The sequence below is a fragment of the Neolamprologus brichardi genome, chromosome 6 (genome assembly GCF_056152115.1).
Source record: "Neolamprologus brichardi isolate AB-2024 chromosome 6, ASM5615211v1, whole genome shotgun sequence".
Lineage (NCBI taxonomy): Eukaryota > Metazoa > Chordata > Actinopteri > Cichliformes > Cichlidae > Neolamprologus > Neolamprologus brichardi.
In genome coordinates, this window is record NC_142109.1 from 37,445,797 (window position 1) to 37,465,418 (window position 19,622).

The 19,622-nt window shown below is 43.0% G+C and overlaps 1 protein-coding gene across 2 annotated transcripts; it reads left to right on the forward strand.

The window, feature by feature from the left end:
• The first annotated feature begins 8,645 nt into the window (after nt 1–8,645).
• Nucleotides 8,646–19,219, forward strand: LOC102785076 (protein NLRC3-like). 2 transcript variants are annotated; one of them, XM_087842247.1, is made up of 8 exons: nt 8,646–8,919; nt 9,017–9,171; nt 9,241–9,409; nt 11,345–13,193; nt 13,385–13,558; nt 14,239–14,412; nt 14,908–14,954; nt 18,621–19,219. In XM_087842247.1, the coding sequence occupies exons 1-8, from the start codon at nt 8,646–8,648 to the stop codon at nt 19,166–19,168; spliced, it is 3,390 nt and encodes a 1,129-aa protein (XP_087698373.1). In that variant the 3' UTR covers nt 19,169–19,219. The 2 variants fall into 2 exon arrangements, with proteins under 2 accessions (XP_087698373.1, XP_035770603.2); XM_035914710.2 differs by having other exon boundaries at nt 9,017–9,409.
• Nucleotides 19,220–19,622: the final 403 nt, after the last annotated feature.

Genomic DNA, 19,622 nt, shown 5'->3' on the forward strand with positions numbered 1-19,622 from the left:
CACACGACTGTGCACAAACACAGCAACCGCTGGTCCTTCATCATCATCATCAGTCTGAGCTCACCTGAGAGCCATAGCTGCAGGTATAATAATAATAATAATAATAATAATACATTTTATTTGAAAGCGCCTTTCAAAACACTCAAGGTCGCTGTACACTTAAAAGCAACATAAAAGCAAGAAGTTTACAGAATCATAAAAGCGTAGGACATAAACAAAATAGGAGAGTGGAGAGGTTATGTGGGATAAGCTATTTTGAACAAGTGGGTTTTGAGTTTGGACTTAAAGAGAGAGAAGGAAGAGATGTTTCTTATATCAGGAGGTCGGGAATTCCAGAGTCGCTGAAAGCCCAGGAAGGGACGGAGAGAGAAAGGGAAGAAGAAGATCTGAGACAACGAGATGGGGCGGTGATCTTAACCAGGTCAGAGAGATATGGAGGAGAGAGAAGATGAACAGCCTTAAATGTGAACAAGAGTATTTTGAAATTGATGCGATATTTGACCGGGAGCCAATGAAGCTGCTGCAGGACAGGAGTGATGTGGTGGGCAGGAGGGGTCCTGTGATGATACGGGCAGCAGAGTTCTGGACGCGTTGGAGCTTGTGGATGGTATTCATCTCAAACACCTAGAGCACGAAACTCCACCAGCTTTAAACGTGATGGAGTTTAAAAGTTTGTCTTCGAAACAGGAACAACATTGGAAACCATCCCGACGTTCATTCTGGGACGTGTTTATTCTGGGACGTGTTTGTTATAATTTCTGGGAATTGTCAGTGAATGACAGCTGAGTAATAATTCCCAGGAGGAAGTGAAACTTTCACCTAAACTGGAAGTTTGTTTTCTAATCTAATGAACTGAGGCGATGCTGCCCTCTGTGTGCCACAGTTCAAACACTGACAGCAGTCCTGTTGTTCCTGTATTACCTATAGAAATACAAGAGCCTACAAATCTTCTGTGTAACCACCCGATCGGCAGGTTTGAGCCCAAGGACAAACGTCTCCTGTCCCGCTGCCACCCCAGGATGTAGACAGACGAGTCCAGTCTTGCCCGGCTGATTCCCGGGAAATGTTTGAGTTTATCACAGTCGTTGCAGGTTTGGCACCTTCTCCTGAAACTTTGCTCCAGGCTGTTGGCAGCTTTCACTGCGGGCGTCACTTATCTCGCTCCTTTAGTGGTTGCAGTTGCTCATTATGTGACACAAATGCGTCTCCTTTGGGTTTGAGTGGACAGGCTTCCAGGGTAAATGCATAAATGAGCTTTTTCCTGTTGTGTTGGAGCGCGGGATGAAACTAATCAGATCAACATGCATCAGAGGGGGTGACGCAGAAATGGATCGACAGATCAAATGATCACAGTTGGTGATGCTGCACTGACTCATAGTCAGAGTGTTTGAGTCCCGTGTGCTGTCGTTCTGATGAGAACCGATCAGAGGGATTATTTTTAATAAAAGGCGATGGTGAAATATTTGGCACCTGATGGAGGCGAAGGATCTGCTCCCATCAGCCACTCTGGAATAAAATGACCTGTGTGGAGAATTTGACAGGAAACCAACTTCTGTTGCTTTCTTTCAGTCCTGAGCTTTGATTGGCTCTTTGGCTGTGGAAACATTTCAGGCCCCTGTATGCTCACCAGTAGCTGCAGCCAGATATGTGATATATTAAAAGAATGCCAGCGGCTGTGGGGTGATGCAGTTCTGTGGAAGTGCGGCTGATGGTAACCTTATCTACACCTGCCTGAGTGTGTCTAAGGACAGTGCAGAGAGAGGCGGAGCCCAGATCCAAATCCTTCCAACGTTTTTCACATGAAGCGTGTCAGCAGACTTTCAGCTCATAACAACCTCTCAGCCTTCAGAGGGATGTTTACCTGAGCGCACCTCTCTCAGGAACGCAGAATGACCAGAAGCCCTCGTCGCCGCTGACTTGACGCGCTGCGCCGCACAGAGAAAGACGTTTACAGATCGCAGTCCCTGACCTCAGAACAGCCCACACCTCACCCGCCACCGAGCGCACCTGGAGGCAGAGGACGAGCTGCACGCGTCCGTCAGGTGTTTCTGCAAACACAGGTGAGTGCAGACGGCTGCGTTCACGAGTGCTGCTGACGCTCGCTGTATGCTCTCGTCTGCATGCAGCGGGCTCTGAGCGTAACCATCACTTTCATTCGTTTCCACTTTTACTGAAGAGACTTCAGATGCATTAACAGTGTTAACAGTGACAATAACAGAGCTGCTTTCTACACACGAGTTAAAATAAATCTAGATTTTACAGCCAGATCGATGAATAACATCTACATGAAAAAGTTTCTATATCAAACAGTAGGATGGAGGCCACACTTTTTCAATCCACCCTCATTAATGCTATTTAATCATTTATGAATCAACATTGCTCAGTATAACATAATCAGGCATATACAAGTCTACACACATAAAACAATGTAAGCTGCACCAACCAAGTAAAAAACGGCATCTTTGACATGATGAACGCTCCTCTCTGTACCTGTGACATCTTCTTGTATTAGAGGTTAAATCGAGTCATGCTTGGACATTATTTTACAGCACGTACGGTTACAGGAAACCTTTTTCTGCTCGTTTGCTGCATCTTTAGATTTAATGTAACCATCAGTGAAACCTTGCATCTATTACTGGTGCTGTTCCACAAGAAGAAGTTCTCGACTGAATAATTCAGTTGTTGTAATGAACTTTTGTAGCACCAAACTAGAAGAATGCATGTTTGATCATCTGCTTCCCTTTGGAAAAAAAATGTGAAAGCAAACGTGAAAGCAATATACAGTTTGTATATGATTCATGTGAAAGACTGCCACAACCAAGAATTTAATCTCATTCTGTGTAATCTATAATCTCCCTGGAATCTGTATAGATTAAAGCATTCTCATATAGGGTTTATCATATACGGGCCAGACCAAGTAAACACAGACATGAGATATTTCAAGGTAAAGATTAGAGACAGTGAATCAGGGTTGCAGTTAAGGTTTACAGTTTTATTACCTTCTCATAGTTTTGTGTTTCACTGTGAATTTCTTGTGGTTTTATTTCATGTCTCTGTATACCTTATAAAGCTGCCGGGGATAACAGCAGCTCTAACTTCTGCCACACAAGTTCAACATAAACCTGCTCACTGAGCACAAATCCAGCTCCGACGGTCAGGCAGGGCGGGGCTCTGCAGGTGAGCCGCTGCTGCTGGGTGGTGCTGTGTGATATCAGCCTGTCAGCACACATGAGTTACCAAGCAAGAAATTCACGATAATTTTATTCTTGTGAAGTGCACGAAAGAAAGCAGTTTACAAAGCTGCACCAATCAGTGAGAGGCAGAGGATAGAGCTAGCACTGTGTCAGTGAGTGACACCAGAGCTGCTCCGTTTTAGCACTGACACTCACTGACAATTACAGACACTCACTGACAATTACAGACACTCACTGACAATTACAGACACTCAGACAATTACAGACACTCACTGACAATTACAGACACTCACTGACAATTAAAGACACTCACTGACAATTACAGACACTCACTGACAATTACAGACACTCACTGACAATTACAGACACTCAGACAATTACAGACACTCACTGACAATTACAGACACTCACTGACAATTAAAGACACTCACTGACAATTACAGACACTCAGACAATTACAGACACTCAGACAATTACAGACACTCACTGACAATTACAGACACTCACTGACAATTACAGACACTCAGACAATTACAGACACTCAGACAATTACAGACACTCACTGACAATTACAGACACTCACTGACAATTAAAGACACTCACTGACAATTACAGACACTCAGACAATTACAGACACTCAGACAATTACAGACACTCACTGACAATTACAGACACTCACTGACAATTACAGACACTCAGACAATTACAGACACTCAGACAATTACAGACACTCACTGACAATTAAAGACACTCACTGACAATTACAGACACTCAGACAATTACAGACACTCAGACAATTACAGACACTCACTGACAATTACAGACACTCACTGACAATTAAAGACACTCACTGACAATTACAGACACTCAGACAATTAAAGACACTCACTGACAATTACAGACACTCAGACAATTACAGACACTCAGACAATTACAGACACTCACTGACAATTAAAGACACTCACTGACAATTACAGACACTCAGACAATTAAAGACACTCACTGACAATTACAGACACTCAGACAATTACAGACACTCAGACAATTACAGACACTCACTGACAATTAAAGACACTCACTGACAATTACAGACACTCACTGACAATTACAGACACTCAGACAATTAAAGACACTCACTGACAATTAAAGACACTCACTGACAATTACAGACACTCACTGACAATTACAGACACTCAGACAATTACAGACACTCAGACAATTACAGACACTCACTGACAATTAAAGACACTCACTGACAATTACAGACACTCAGACAATTACAGACACTCAGACAATTACAGACACTCACTGACAATTACAGACACTCAGACAATTAAAGACACTCACTGACAATTACAGACACTCAGACAATTACAGACACTCAGACAATTACAGACACTCACTGACAATTAAAGACACTCACTGACAATTACAGACACTCAGACAATTAAAGACACTCACTGACAATTACAGACACTCAGACAATTACAGACACTCAGACAATTACAGACACTCACTGACAATTAAAGACACTCACTGACAATTACAGACACTCACTGACAATTACAGACACTCAGACAATTAAAGACACTCACTGACAATTACAGACACTCAGACAATTACAGACACTCAGACAATTACAGACACTCACTGACAATTAAAGACACTCACTGACAATTACAGACACTCACTGACAATTACAGACACTCAGACAATCACAGACACTCACTGACAATTAAAGACACTCACTGACAATTACAGACACTCACTGACAATTAAAGACACTCACTGACAATTACAGACACTCACTGACAATTAAAGACACTCACTGACAATTACAGACACTCTGACAATTAAAGACACTCACTGACAATTACAGACACTCACTGACACTGACACAGACACTCACTGACAATTACAGACACTCACTGACAATTACACAGACAATACAATTCTATTTATATAGCACATTTCAAAAACCACAGATATGCCAAAGTGCTTCACAGAATGAGTTAGAGCAATAATAAATACAAACACAAATAAAATATACTAACAGGCGGGTGACATAACTAACCAATAATACACCAGGCGTAGTAGGCACCACCCGAAAGGCTGAAGGTTAAAACATTATAAACATTAATAAAGCTAACTAAAGATAACTTACAGTACACTAAAAACGCGGGCTCTAGGAGGCGGGAAAGCAAGGCTAAAAAAGTTTTTAATTGAGATTTAAAAGACTGAATTGAATCAGACGCCTTGAGGGAGGTTATTCCAGAGGTAAGGTGCGAAAGGTGCGAAAGGTGCGAAAGGTGCGAAAGCGGCGAATGCACGGTCACCTCTGGTCTTGAGCCGAGATCTTGGTCGCACCAGGAGCATTCGGCCTGCTGATCTAAGCGCTCTCCTGGGGGTATGAAAGCTGAGGAGATCTGTAAGATAGCTGGGCGCGGTGTTATTTATGATTTTAAAAGTGAGCAATAAGATTTTGAAATCAATACGAAATTTAATAGGGAGCCAGTGCAGGTCGGAAAGAACTGGAGTAATAGACTCAAACCTGCCAGTTCCAGTTAAGAGACGCGCAGCCGCATTTTGAACGAGCTGCAGTTTGTGAACAAGGGCAGAATGGAGACCAGTGTAAAGGGAATTACAGTAATCTAACCTTGATGTAACAAAGGCATGGATACGTTTCTCCAGGTCCTTACGTGGTAAGTAGGGCTTGGCCTTAGAGATGAGACGTAGTTGATTGAAACTTGATTTAACTACGGAGGACACATGTTTGTCCAACTTGAAGGAACTGACAACACCCAGGATCCTCACAGTGTCAGAAAGGGAGTCAGCAAAGGGCCCAAAAATTCCAGTTAGTTCAGCCCGAGAGGAGGGAGTATCAAAGATTATGATTTCAGTCTTCTTATCATTGAGAATGAGGGAATTGCTCAGTAGCCAGATTTTAACTTCATTCATACAATCGGAGAAGTGTTGCAACGACGACGTGACATCCTCAGCTAGTTAAAAATAGATTTGAATGTCATCCGCATAGAAGTGAAAAGAAATATTATATTTATCAAAGATTCGGCCCAAGGGTAACAAGTATAAAGAGAACCGCATGGGACCCAGCACAGACCCCTGGGGGACACCAGAGGTAACAGGGGCAATGGAGGAAGCATAGGTACCCATGGTGACAGAAAAGGACCTTTCTGAGAGATTTAAACCAGCTAAGGGCACTGCCCGTGATGCCCACCAGATGCTCAAGCCTCATTAAAAGGACATTATGGTCCACCAAACCAAAAGCAGAGGACAAATCAAGCAAAATTAACACCACAGGGTGCCCTGAGTCAGCAATTGAGAGAAGATCATTAAAGACAGGACAAGGATTGGACAATGAGTTAAAAGTCTTAAATAAAATACGTGGGTTGTGACTGTTGTCCGCAATGACACCGGAAAGAAAAGCCGCTTTAGCCAACTTAGCAGATTTCTGAAATTCCAGGCGGGTCCTGCGAAGGATATCAAAAAACACCTGGAGCCTATCTTTTTTCCACCGCCTCTCAGCTTGGCGGCAAACGTGTCATAAAGCGCGTAAAGAGTCATTTAGCCACGGCTGAGAGCAGCTTCTAGGCCGTTTTACTTTCATAGAGGCCACAACGTCCAGTAAAGAGGAGCAGGTAGAGAGAAAGGAGTTAGCAAAATTATCAACTGAAGAGGGTGTAGAACGATCAAAGTCAGGGAGAACATATTTAGAGAAAGCAGCTGAAAATTCAGCCACAGTCCCAAGATTGATAATGCGCACAAGACGTAGAGGACCCTCAAAGTTCTGGTCCAATTTGCATAACTCAGCATCAAAGATGACTGGGAAATGGTCGGAGATTCCAATGTTGCTGATGTCCCTGATACAAATGTCCAGTCCATAAGAAAAAATCAAATCAAGGGTATGTCCTTTAAGGTAGGTGCATTAACCCACTGGATAAGATTAAAAGAGTCAACTAAGGCTAGAAAATCCTTGGCAAACACATCATCTTTACAACAAATGTGAATGTTAAAATCACCAGTGATAAGAACACGATCATAATTTAGGTAAAGAGATGCTAAAAAGTCACCAAAGTCGTTAATAAAAGTCTTATATTTTGGGGGACGGTAAATCACAACACAGAGAGTCAAGGGGGGACCAGCAAGTTCCAGCAGCTGGGCTTCAAAGCTAGAGAACATAGGGGAAGGCAGGTGCCATACTCAGACCACTGCCAGTCCTCCACCCCTGCCCGAAGGTCTCGGTGAGCTAAAAAAGGCACAATTCGGAGGAAGGAGCTCTGAGAAAGGGAAAGACTTATCGGGACGAATCCAAGTTTCCGTCATGAATAGTAAATCCAGTCCTGTAGCAGTAAAAAAATCGCTCACAATAAAAGTCTTATTAGTCAGCGACCTAACATTTAATAGCGCCATCCGAGTCAAAGACGCTGAGTCGCAGTTGGAAGCACGTCTCGGGTGGCATAGGTTGCCATAACACACGCCGCCTTTAGGAGGCTTAATCCAACATCGAGCCGGCAAGTAAACCACTGGGGCGACAGGGCGGGCCTGCAACTCAGCATGGCGAATCCATTGATGCGTAAACAATCTAAAGGTAAAGTGCTCCCAGAAAGTCGGGGGAAGGCGGAGAGCATCCACATCGACGTCAAAGCCAGCCACATACCGTGCCTTTAGATTTAGCTTTAGCTTTAGATTAGCCTTAATGCGGACACGGACACCACTCCGTTTACCCCTTTTCCTGTAGCGCCTCCTGTGAGGAGGAAGCGGAGGAAGCGGAGATCGGCGGTACGTTCCTGAGAGGTGATCCGTCCGCGGCAGAGTGGTATCTCCTAAATTCCACCACGGGTCCGATCCATGGAAGTATGACCCGTAAGTATAGGGTGGCCGGAGACTTAGAAGAGTAAGCCGGTCAAAAGTTAGCAATGCAGAGCCACCTGAATAGCATATTAGCAGAAAGGTAAGAAGCAGCAGAGAGCAGTGGAGACGGCCTGCCGAACACACTGGCGCCATCTTTTGATGGACAGACAATTACTGACAAATACAGACAATCACTGACAGTCAGTGGCACTCACTGACACTGACACTCAGACAATTACAGACAATCACTGACAACTACAGACACTCACTGACAATTACACACAATCACTAACACTCAGTCACTGACAACTACAGATAATCACTGACAATTACAGTCACTGACAATCAGAGATCTCATTCCATGTTTCCAGCCACAAAGTTCTAATGCTGTATTTGCATTATTTTCCAACGAGGCGCTCCATGAACTGATCTCAATTTAGACAAACAGAGAATCATAATAACCTGTTAATAAACTTTATTTGTAAAAAGGGAACAGCTGATATGTCTGATTTCATGTTTGACAGGTAAACAGAGACCAATAAAGCAGTTGTACCACAAGAGCCTGCAGTACTATCTGACGTGATGACATCAGAGGACCTCTTAAACACTCTGGAAGATTTGGGAGATGAAGAGTTTGATAAATTCAAGTGGTTCCTGCAGCATGGTGATGGCCTTCTGGGGCGCCCTGCCATCAGAAAGAGCCGTCTGGAGACGTCAAAGCGACTGGAAACTGTGGACCTGATGATACAAACCTATGAACTCCAAGAAGCTTTGGAGGTGACCAAGGTGGTTTTAGAGAGAATTAACAGAAATGACCTGCTGCAGAGTTTTTCTGTCAGCAGCCCAACAACCGAAGGTCAGTCACAGGAAGAGACAAACACTGCTGTCTGAAAAGGTTCAACAAAGTGCAGGTTATATTCTTTTAATGCTCATAGTGTCTGTTTGTCTATCAGTGCACATCAATGGTGGGAAGACTCCAAAGAAGAAAGGGGATGACAATGATGGTGGGAAAACCACAAAGAAGAAAGATGACGATAACAATGATGGGAAGACTTCGAAGAAAAAAGCAGATGATGAAGATGGTGGGAAGAGCCCAAAGAAGAAAGGAGTAAATGAGAGTGATGGGAAAACTTCAAAGGAAAAAGTAAATGATGAAGATGGTGGGAAGAGCCCAAAGATGAACGGGGACAATGACAGTGATGGGAAGACTTCAAAGGAAAAAGCGGATAATGAAGATGGCGGGAAGACTACGAAGAAGAAAGGAGATGACAGCAGTGCTGGGAAGGCTAAAAAGAAGAAAGGACTTTTCTCCTCTAAGACTCAGGCTCCTACTTCTGAGACTGATGGTAAAACTACTGTCAGGTTTGATAACGTGATGATTGGCTAATTAACAAATACTCAATATTTGTGATGTTATTGCATTTCTAATCCAAATCTTTTACTGAATTTTAACTTTACAAAGGTTGGAGATAGGGGTGGGCGGTAGAAACGATATAAATTTGGCCAACAGTAGAGATTTTGACTATCAAGCTGCCTGCTTTGGTCGAAAGCATTGCAGCGGCTGCAAACAGCATAATCTGGAAATTATGGCGGGCGACAGTAATAGCAAAGAGACGGAGCACTTTTGGAATATGGGGAAAGCCAAAAACTGCGCTTCCTCCACTTCCGTACCATTGATTCATTAATGCTGAATTCTCTGGCAGCTGCTCTATTCCCATGTTGTTGCAGTATATTAATGACTAACCTCGTATTGTGGATGAATGATCTCAGTTGTTCTCCTGACTGAAGTTTGGTCCGTTTACATCCTGCCATGCGATTGCATTTGTCCCTGACCACCAGAAACCCTCACATTAACTTTTATTGAGTGGAAAGAAGTTAGCGCTCATCCTCCAGCTTCACTGTGCTAATGCTATGCTAATGTAGCTGTTTTGCTAGCGATCACGTAGCACAACATTATATACCAACTAGCCCAACTTCGGTAACCCTATAAACATCATTGCAGTTTAGTTTTCTGTCTTCATTTATGTTGGAAATGATAGCATAGCTGTACGTTTGAATTGTTTCAGAAATCTCTCAGTCAGAACATGCTATATCATGTTTAGGTGGAAGCTAGCGAGCTAACTTCCTGCTAACTTCTAACTCTGTTAAATGTAATAAATCCTGTTTTCATGGATGCCTGGATGTTAAACTTAATCGTTACACCTGGTAAAGCAGCAACGCTGATCATTTTATTAAAGATGAAATAATTTAGACAGTTTGTAACTCTCAGTGATGCTGCAGTGTTCGTTTGACTTTGGGACCTGAAGCTGACAGAGTTTAGGACCCAGATTACTCCGTGACGCTCCTGACTACGGCAGCCATAATGCTCCAACAATCCATCGAGTGGTGCGGCTTCATAGCTTAGCAAAGTTGTACTAAAACATTTTTTGACAGATTTCTGAGCGCTGTGTACCACATAAAATCGGTTCGAGATCAGTAAGCACAACCAGAATTCATACATAAGGCGCTCTGTCGAATTAAAGGATTTTAAGTCCGCCTTATAGTGTGTAAAATACATTATATAGAAGAAAAAAATATATCACGATATATATCGTTACCGCACATGCTTCAAATTATACCATGATGTGGATTTTAGGCCATATTGCTCAGCCCTAGTTGGAGATTTCACTAGACTATTGTGTTTTAATCATTCTATATACTATCTAGCATACTTGCAGTTTACCTTGGTCATAGCTTACTAGAGAAGATTTAAACTAAAGGTCAAAGTTCTAAACTGAAACTTTCACTTCAAAGCTTGGTAAACATAGCAGTAGTGTCTCTGTAGTTAGCTAAAACAATGAAGTTATTCACTCTTTTCTGCTGTTTATGGGAGGATAACAACATGGGAAACTGAGCAAAGAAAACATGATTTGTAGTTATTCACCTCCCATATCAACCTAAGTGTATGAACACATTTTCTGTTGTTTGCCATAACCAAATCATTTAAATGACGTTATAAGAGTTTTTTCAAAATGTTATATAATTTTTTTTTCTCCATATTGGTAACAACTACTACCATCTGAAACCAAAAGAGTAGACCATTGTATACTTTCATTAGCACTAGTCTTTATATCACTGGTTTAAGGAATATTTTAAAATGTATAAAATTATAATAACTACAAACAGCTGAAACATCGTAATTTATGCCAGTAAACCTGATATGGACTCGGGGCTGAATAATGCTCGATATCTTAATTATACACTTTACACTTTTGTTTTTTTATCCTTCATTTTTGACATAGATATGATGGTTCCAGTACCAGAGCCACATCCCATCACATTTTACCAGCAAATGCTTCAGTCAAATTTCCAGGATAAATTTTTGGGTGCAGAAGAAGAGTGGGCAAAAGACACACAGCATCTGGCTGATATCTACACAGAGCTGTACATCACAGCCAGGTGTGGCGCACATTTCCGCACACAGCATGAGGTCCGAATGTTAGAAAAGGCATGGAAGCCAGCAGAAGCAGAGAAATCAATTCAACCCACAGACATGTTTGAGCATCCTTCTGGAGAATCCAAACCCATCAAAACAGTGATGACCAATGGAATCGCAGGAATTGGAAAAACTTTCCTTGTCCAGAAGTTTGTTTTGGACTGGGCTGAAAAAAGATCCAATCAAGATGTGCATCTGATTTTCCCCTTCACCTTCCGTCAGCTGAATCCTCTGAAGGGAGAAAAGTTCAGTTTGGCAGAGCTCATTCATGAATGCATCCCAGAAACTGTAGGCATCCCACAGGAGGCTCTTAATTACATCTTTACAGATGTTCAGTCATCAGGAATCACCAACTATGACAAGAGTAAATTCAAACTTCTGTTTGTGTTTGATGGGCTGGATGAGAGCCGCCTTCATCTCGACCTTCATTCTGAAGACATTCACTCTGTCGATGTAACCAAGGCAACAGAAACAGATGTCCTGCTAAGAAAACTCATTAATGGAAAACAGTTATGCTCTGCTCGCATCTGGATAACCACACGGCCTGCAGCGGCCAATCAGATCCCCCAAGAGTTTATAAACAGCATCACAGAGGTCAGAGGGTTCACTGAGCCCCGGAAGGAGGAGTATTTCAGGAAGAGATTCAAAGATGAGGAACAGGCCAACAGGATTGTCTCCCACATTAAAACATCACGAAGTCTCCTAATCATGTGTAACATCCCAGTCTTCTGCTGGATCACTGCAACAGTTCTGGAAGATGTGTTGAAAACCAGAGAGGGAGGAGAGCTGCCCAAGACTCTGACTGAGATGTACGCAGAGTTTCTGGTGTTTCAGATTGATCGGACAAAAGAAAAGTATGGCCCAGAGAAGAGCATTCAATACATTAAGTCATTAGCAAAACTGGCCTTTGAGCAGCTGGAAAAGGGCAACCTGATCTTCTATGAGAAGGATCTGAGACAGAGCGGCATTGACTTTGTCTCAGCATGTGGAGGAGTTTCCACAGAGATCTTTAAAGAGGAGCGAGGGAGGAAAGGGAAAGACAAGATGTTCAGCTTCATCCATCTGAGTGTTCAGGATTTTCTGGCTGCTTTTTATGTGAAGATGTCTCTAATAAACAGCAACAAAAATGTGATGCCTTTACCACCAATGTCTCTGAAAAACCTTCAACTCCTTTTTAGCAAAACATCTTCGAAGAAGATCCACAGGATTTCCATTGACAGGACCTTAAAGTGTCCAAATGGAAGCCTGGATTTGTTCCTTCGCTTCCTTCTGGGTCTTTCACTGCAGACCAATCAGGAGAAACTACAGAACTTGTTGATCAAGACGGACAGTAACCCACTGGCCAATCAGAAAACAGCCCAGTACATCAAGAAGAAGCTCAGTGAGAATCTGTCTCCAGAGAGAAGCATCAATCTGTTCCACTGTCTGAATGAGCTAAATGATTCTTCTCTAGTGGAGGAGATCCAACAGTCCCTGAGATCAGGAAGCCTCTCCACAGAAAAACTCTCTCTTGCTCAGTGGTCAGCTCTGGTCTTCATCTTACTGTCATCGGAAGACGATTTGGACGTGTTTGATCTGAAGAAATACTCAGTTTTTGCTTCAGAGGATGCTTTTCTGAGACTGCTACCAATAACGAAAGAAGCCAGCAAAGTTCTGTAGGTGCACAGATAATACGTAATACATATGTAGGGGTTTTGTCAACCAATAACATTTTCAGTCTGTGTCATACTGATTTTGTCTTACTGAATCATTTTAGTGGATTAAACAAAAAATTGTATAGTTGTTGTTGTTGCTATTCTTGCTCCATGTGAAAGAGTATCACTATGTTGCACTAACTCTCCTCCAGGCTGAGTGCATGCAATCTGTCAAAGAGAAGCTGTTCAGCTCTATCCTCAGCTCTTAACTCTCAGCCATCCAGCATGCGAGAACTGGACCTGAGTAACAACGACCTGCAGGATTCAGGAGTGAAGCTGTTGTCTATTGGGCTGGGGAGTCCGAGCTGTAGACTGGAGAAACTCAAGTAAGTCCAGATCATTCAACCCCCCACAATCACACGTGTAAGGACTGAAAGAACATTGCCTGTATATTTCAATTAAACGTAAAGCATTACATTTTTTGTCTTATTTTTCTGTGTCAGCAAATGAATCTATATAAATTCCAGTGACGACATTATGCAGACAGTTAGAGCATCATGGCTTTGTTCATTCTCCCCTCAAAGATAAGGCACATATAATCAGTTCAGTTTGTCTGCTTGTTAACAGTCTAGCATCCACAGTTTTCAAGTTATCATGTTTAAATTTCGTATGGTAGTAGATACCAATAACATCTCGAGCTGATTTTATTTTGCTGAAAATCAGGTTAAGGTCAAGGTGACATCAAGTGTGAAAATCAGTAGAAACTTTATTTTACTGACAATTTTTATGGATCTTTTATGGTCTTTAAACTTTACAGCTGGGCCTTGGAGGACCCAGGTTGGCTAAGCATCTGACCTTGACTTTTATTGTTAGCGCCCAAGGTCAAAGTTGACATTGAAAAAAAAACGTATAGAGTAATATATCATCTGGAGGGCATGGATAAAAACAAAACCTCATAACACATTAAAGTTTCAGTATAGTCCTTGTCTTTTGAGGTATTTCTGAAAAACACCTCAGTCTCACCACTGGAATCCTATTGTATATCTCTCTCTCTGTGCATACTCAGCCTGTCAGGCTGTATGATCTCAGGGAAGGGCTGTACTTCTCTAGCCACAGCTTTGAGAGCCAACCCCTACCATCTGAGTAAGCTGGACCTAAGCTACAACCATCCAGGAGACACCGCCACCAAGCTGCTTTCTGCTGGAGTGGAGCATCAACACTGGAAGCTTAACATTCTCAGGCAAGAGATTAAAATGAGACTCACTCAGTGTTTTTGTGTCACACTGGTGGGGTTGGCCGGTTCACAGCTGCTAATAGCTACTGAAGGTTTAGTCTTTGGGAAGTCTTGGATTAAAGACAAATCCATGTTCAATCAGTCTGGTTATCAGACGATCTGAGACTTTCTTCATTGTTTGTGAACATTTAATGTAACATCTGGGCGAGTGTGTCTTTGTTAAGTCTAAAAAGCATCTTATACAAGGGCCCGCCTGACTCGGAGTGAATGTCGTCATGAGACAATGAATGTGAGGCTGAGTGTAGACGTCAACTTTTTTGGACTACACAAAATCTTCAATGCAACACTAGAATGCACCACAAACAGAAACACACTTCAGAGTTATGACTGTCTGTGTGTGCAGCACAGATTACAGCTCATCTCAGTGGTGGATATGACTGAAGGTCATGATTCATTAAAAAATCTTTCTGAAGTGTCATTCAGACTTTGTTTGTCATCCAGGCTGGAGCATGGTGGAGAGCAGAGGCTGAAACCTGGTTTGAAGAAATGTGAGTGTTTGTTCTCTTTGATTCATGACGTCAGCACATGTTATAACTTCAATCTAAAGCTTGTGCTTCTGCAGGTTATTCTGAATTTGACTAAAGAGCCAGAACAATGAATCATTGTGATATTTTTCTTCAGTCTTTTCATAAATCAGCAGATGTCGCATCAACTGATAATAATAATCAAATAATAATATTTATTTCTAAAGCACACTAAAAAAACCAAGGGTATACCAAGGTGCTTGACAAAATAAGATAGGAAAAGGAGATGGGAGGGAAAAGAGAAAGGACCCGGCACGTCTTAAACATAAAACCATGACAATCATAATACATAAAAGTAGTTAACAAAGCATAACAGATAAAAAATGTATCAACGCACACACCAAATATTAGCTAGATGGAAAAGCAAGATTAAATAAACAAGTCTTTAACCGTGATTTAAACAATGGCATAGAGTCAGACGCCCGGATATCAACAGGAAGATTGTTCCATAGACTGGGGCAGCTACAGCAAACGCACGGTCGCCCCGAGACTTCAGCCGAGAACGAGGTTGCTCCAGAAGAAGTTGGGTAGCAGATCTAAGTGCTCTGACAGGTGTGTAACCTAAGAAGCTCATTGAGGTAGCTTGGTGCTAAATTGTTGATAATTTTGTACGTGAAGAGTGGTATTTTAAATTGAATATGGTACTTAACTGGCAGCCAGTGCAAGCCAGCAAGAACAGGAGTGATGAAGGAAAATTTCCTGCTACCCGTCAAAAGGCGTGCCGCCACATTCTGGACAGTCTGCAATCTAAGGAGAAGGAAGGAGGAAAGGCCAATGTAAAGAGAGTTGCAGTAGTCCAACCTGGAAGTCACGAATGCGTGAATACGTTTTCCCAGGTCATTGTGCGGAATATAGCGCTTAGCCTTAGAAATGAGGCACAGCTGATTAAAACTAGACCTCACTACAGCAGACACTTGCTTGTCAAATTTAAATGAGCTAACCAGTAATATGCCCAAATTACTGGCATAATCAGAAGGGGAGCAAGCAAAGGGCATCAGAGCAACACACGATTGGTCGCGGGGGATTTTACTATCGAACACCACGATCTCCGTTTTCTTTTCGTTCAGGACAAGAGAATTACTCTTGAACCAATCTTTAACCTCACGCATGCATTCACGAAAATAGTGAAAAGACATAGCAAGATCGTTGTAATCTCAAAAGAAATCTGTATATCATCAGCATAGCAATGAAAGGCAATATTATACTTCTCAAAAATTGCTCCAAGAGCAATTTTTGTCCTTACAGGAGATGTGTATGTTCACCAAGAATAAGAACAATTCAATTCAATTCAATTTTATTTATATAGCGCCAAATCACAACAAAAGTCGCCTCAAGGCGCTTCATAGATACAGAGAAAAACCCAACAATCATATGACCCCCTATGAGCAAGCACTTTGGCGACAGTGGGAAGGAAAAACTCCCTTTTAACAGGAAGAAACCTCCGGCAGAACCAGGCTCAGGGAGGGGCGGCCATCTGCCGGTGAGAGAAGGAAGACAGGATAAAAGACATGCTGTGGAAGAGAGACAGAGGTTAATAACAGATATGATTCAACACAGAGAGGTCTGTTAATACATAGAGAGCAAGAAAGGTGACTGGAAAGGAAAAACTCAATGCATCATGGGAATCCCCCGGCAGCCTACATCTATTGCAGCATAACTAAGGGAGGATTCAGGGTCACCTGGTCCAGCCCTAACTATATGCTTTAGCAAAAAGGAAAGTTTGAAGCCTAATCTTAAAAGTAGAGATAGTGTCTGTCTCCTGAATCCAAACTGGAAGCTGGTTCCACAGAAGAGGGGCCTGAAAACTGAAGGCTCTCCCTCCCATTCTACTTTTAAATACTCTAGGAACAACAAGTAGGCCTGCAGAGCGAGAGCGAAGTGCTCTAATAGGGTGATATGGTACTACAAGGTCATTAAGATAAGATGGGGCCTGATTATTTAAGACCTTGTATGTGAGGAGCAGGATTTTGAATTCTGGATTTAACAGGAAGCCAAAACAGGAGAAATCTGCTCTCTCTTTCTAGTCCCTGTCAGGACTCTTGCTGCAGCATTTTGGATTAGCTGAAGGCTTTTCAGGGAGTTTTTAGGACTTCCTGATAATAATGAATTGCAGTAGTCCAGCCTGGAAGTAATAAATGCATGAACTAGTTTTTCAGCGTCACTCTGAGACAGGATATTTCTAATTTTAGAGATGTTGCGCAAATGGAAGAAAGCAGTCTTACATATTTGTTTAATATGTGCGTTGAAGGACATGTCCTGGTCAAAAATGACTCCAAGGTTCCTCACAGTGTTACTGGAGGCCAAGGTAATGCCATCCAGAGTAAGAATCTGGTTAGATACCATATTTCTAAGCTTTTCAGCGCCGAGTACAATGACCTCAGTTTTATCTAAGTTAAGAAGCAAAAAGTTAGTGGCCATCCAAGACTTTATGTCTTTAAGACATTCCTGCAGTTTAACTCATTGGTGTGTGTTATCTGGCTTCATGGACAGATAGAGCTGGATGTCATCTGCATAGCAGTGAAAATGTATGCTATGTCTTCTAATGATGCTGCCTAGGGGAAGCATGTATAATGTAAACAGAATTGGTCCTAGCACTGAACCCTGTGGAACTCCATCCACAGAGTCATATTTAAAAAGAACGAAACCCAGGAAGTCCGAGATGAAACACTTGTCATATTTGGGTGGTTGGTAGACCAACACACACAGAGTGCTCGTGGAAGCAGTCATCTCCAATAACTGAGCTTCAAAGCTAGCAAAGTTAGGTGAGGAAAGTTGCCGAACATTATATACGTTGTTAAAAACCGAGGCTAAACCACCTCCCCTACAGAAAGCCTCGGTGAACTAAAATAGGCACAGTCCAAAGGAAGAAGTTCAGAGAAAGGGATGAGCTCACCAGGGCGAATCCAGGTTTCCATAAGGAATAAAACATCAAGGCTGGTCGTAGAGAAAAGGCATTTAAAACAAAGGTCTTTTACCAGCGACCTGACATTAAGCAGTGCCATCCGTGGCCAGGGTAGTAAGTCACCTCTAGAAGCACGATGTGCTTAGATTGCTTCAACAAATCCCCGTTGGCGCGACGTTATCCCAATCCGAGCAGGAAAGCGTGTTGCAGAACGGGCAGAGGAGGCTTGATGATCAACTGGGTAAATCCAGCAATGAGTAAGCAACTTAGCGTCAGAGCAGTGCAGGGAGAAGATGATGGCATGTCCAGGTTAGCATGTACATGGTCCGTAATTCTGGCCCTGAGACGGACGCGACGGCCACTCCTTCTTCCCCGCTTCCTGTAGCGCTTCTTGTGGAGATTAGGGAGCGGTAGGTACGAGAAGCCGAAGGACGAATCCAGTTGTGGTAGACTAGCACTGCCCACACTCCAGCAGGGGTCGGCCCGAAACGAATGGAAAGAACGAAGATTTAAAAGTGTTTGCCTGTCATATGTAATCAGTGCACAACCACTAGGTGAACATACGACTAGACAAATAAAAATAAAAAACACAGTGCCGAGGTCCATAAGTGAAGGTAAAGGGAGGGTAAAAAGCGGCGAGACAGACACATGGCGAGTCAAGCACACCGGCGCCATCTTAACTGCAAATATGATAAATCGCTGCTGCCGTTTCTTCTCCGCTCCCTCAGATTTCTGCGAACTCACACTGGACACAAACACAGCCAACAGAAACCTCAAGCTGTCTGACAACAACAGGAAAGTGACGGCACTGTCGACGCAGGAACCTTACGCCCAGCACGCAGAGAGGTTCGACATCTGCCTTCAACTGCTGTGTAAGCACGGTGTGACTGGTCGCTGTTACTGGGAGGTGGAGTGGAAAGGAGTGGTGGATATCGCAGTCAGTTACAGAGGAATCAGAAGGAGAGGAGACAGCGTCGACTGCAAGTTTGGATGCAGCGGTCAGTCGTGGAGTCTGATGTGCTCTGATGTTGATCACTACTCGGTGTGGCACAACAACACGGGGAAAGACATCTCGTCCTCCTCCTTCTCCTCGGTCTCTAACAGAGCAGGAGTGTATGTGGACTGGCCTGCGGGCACCGTGTCCTTCTACAGAGTCTGCTCTGGCTCAAAGACCCTCCTCCACACCTTCCACACCACATTCACTGAACCCCTTTACCCTGGGTTTGGCTTCTGCGCATTGTCCTTTGGTTCTTTTGTGTTTCTGAGTTCTCCGTAAACGAGAGTCTGGGCTTATGTCGAAAAGCGAGGTGATGTTTGACTCACTTTGACGTGAAGTCAGTGCCTTTATGCTCCGGATGGCTGAATATGTGGGCGTGTTCTTGTTATCGTGCTTTCTCACTGACGTGTCTTTGAACTTGTTTTTGTAAATCAGACCGCTGAAACGAGCCCACTGGGGTCATAAATAACTTAAATCTTCTGGACACAGCTGGTCGTTGTGCTCACGAGCAACACCACCGACTGATCTACCCGCGGACCCTCGTGCCCTGACCTGTTGTTACCATAGAGACCACTGTAGACTTTTTCACACTGGTTCAGATTCCCAGACCACAGCTGACCTTTGAACCTGCTGATGTTGCTGTCAGACGCAATGATGATGTCATCCTCCAGCAGGATGCCTATTATTATGCATAAATGGACACACTGTGACATCATCATCACGTGACAGTAAT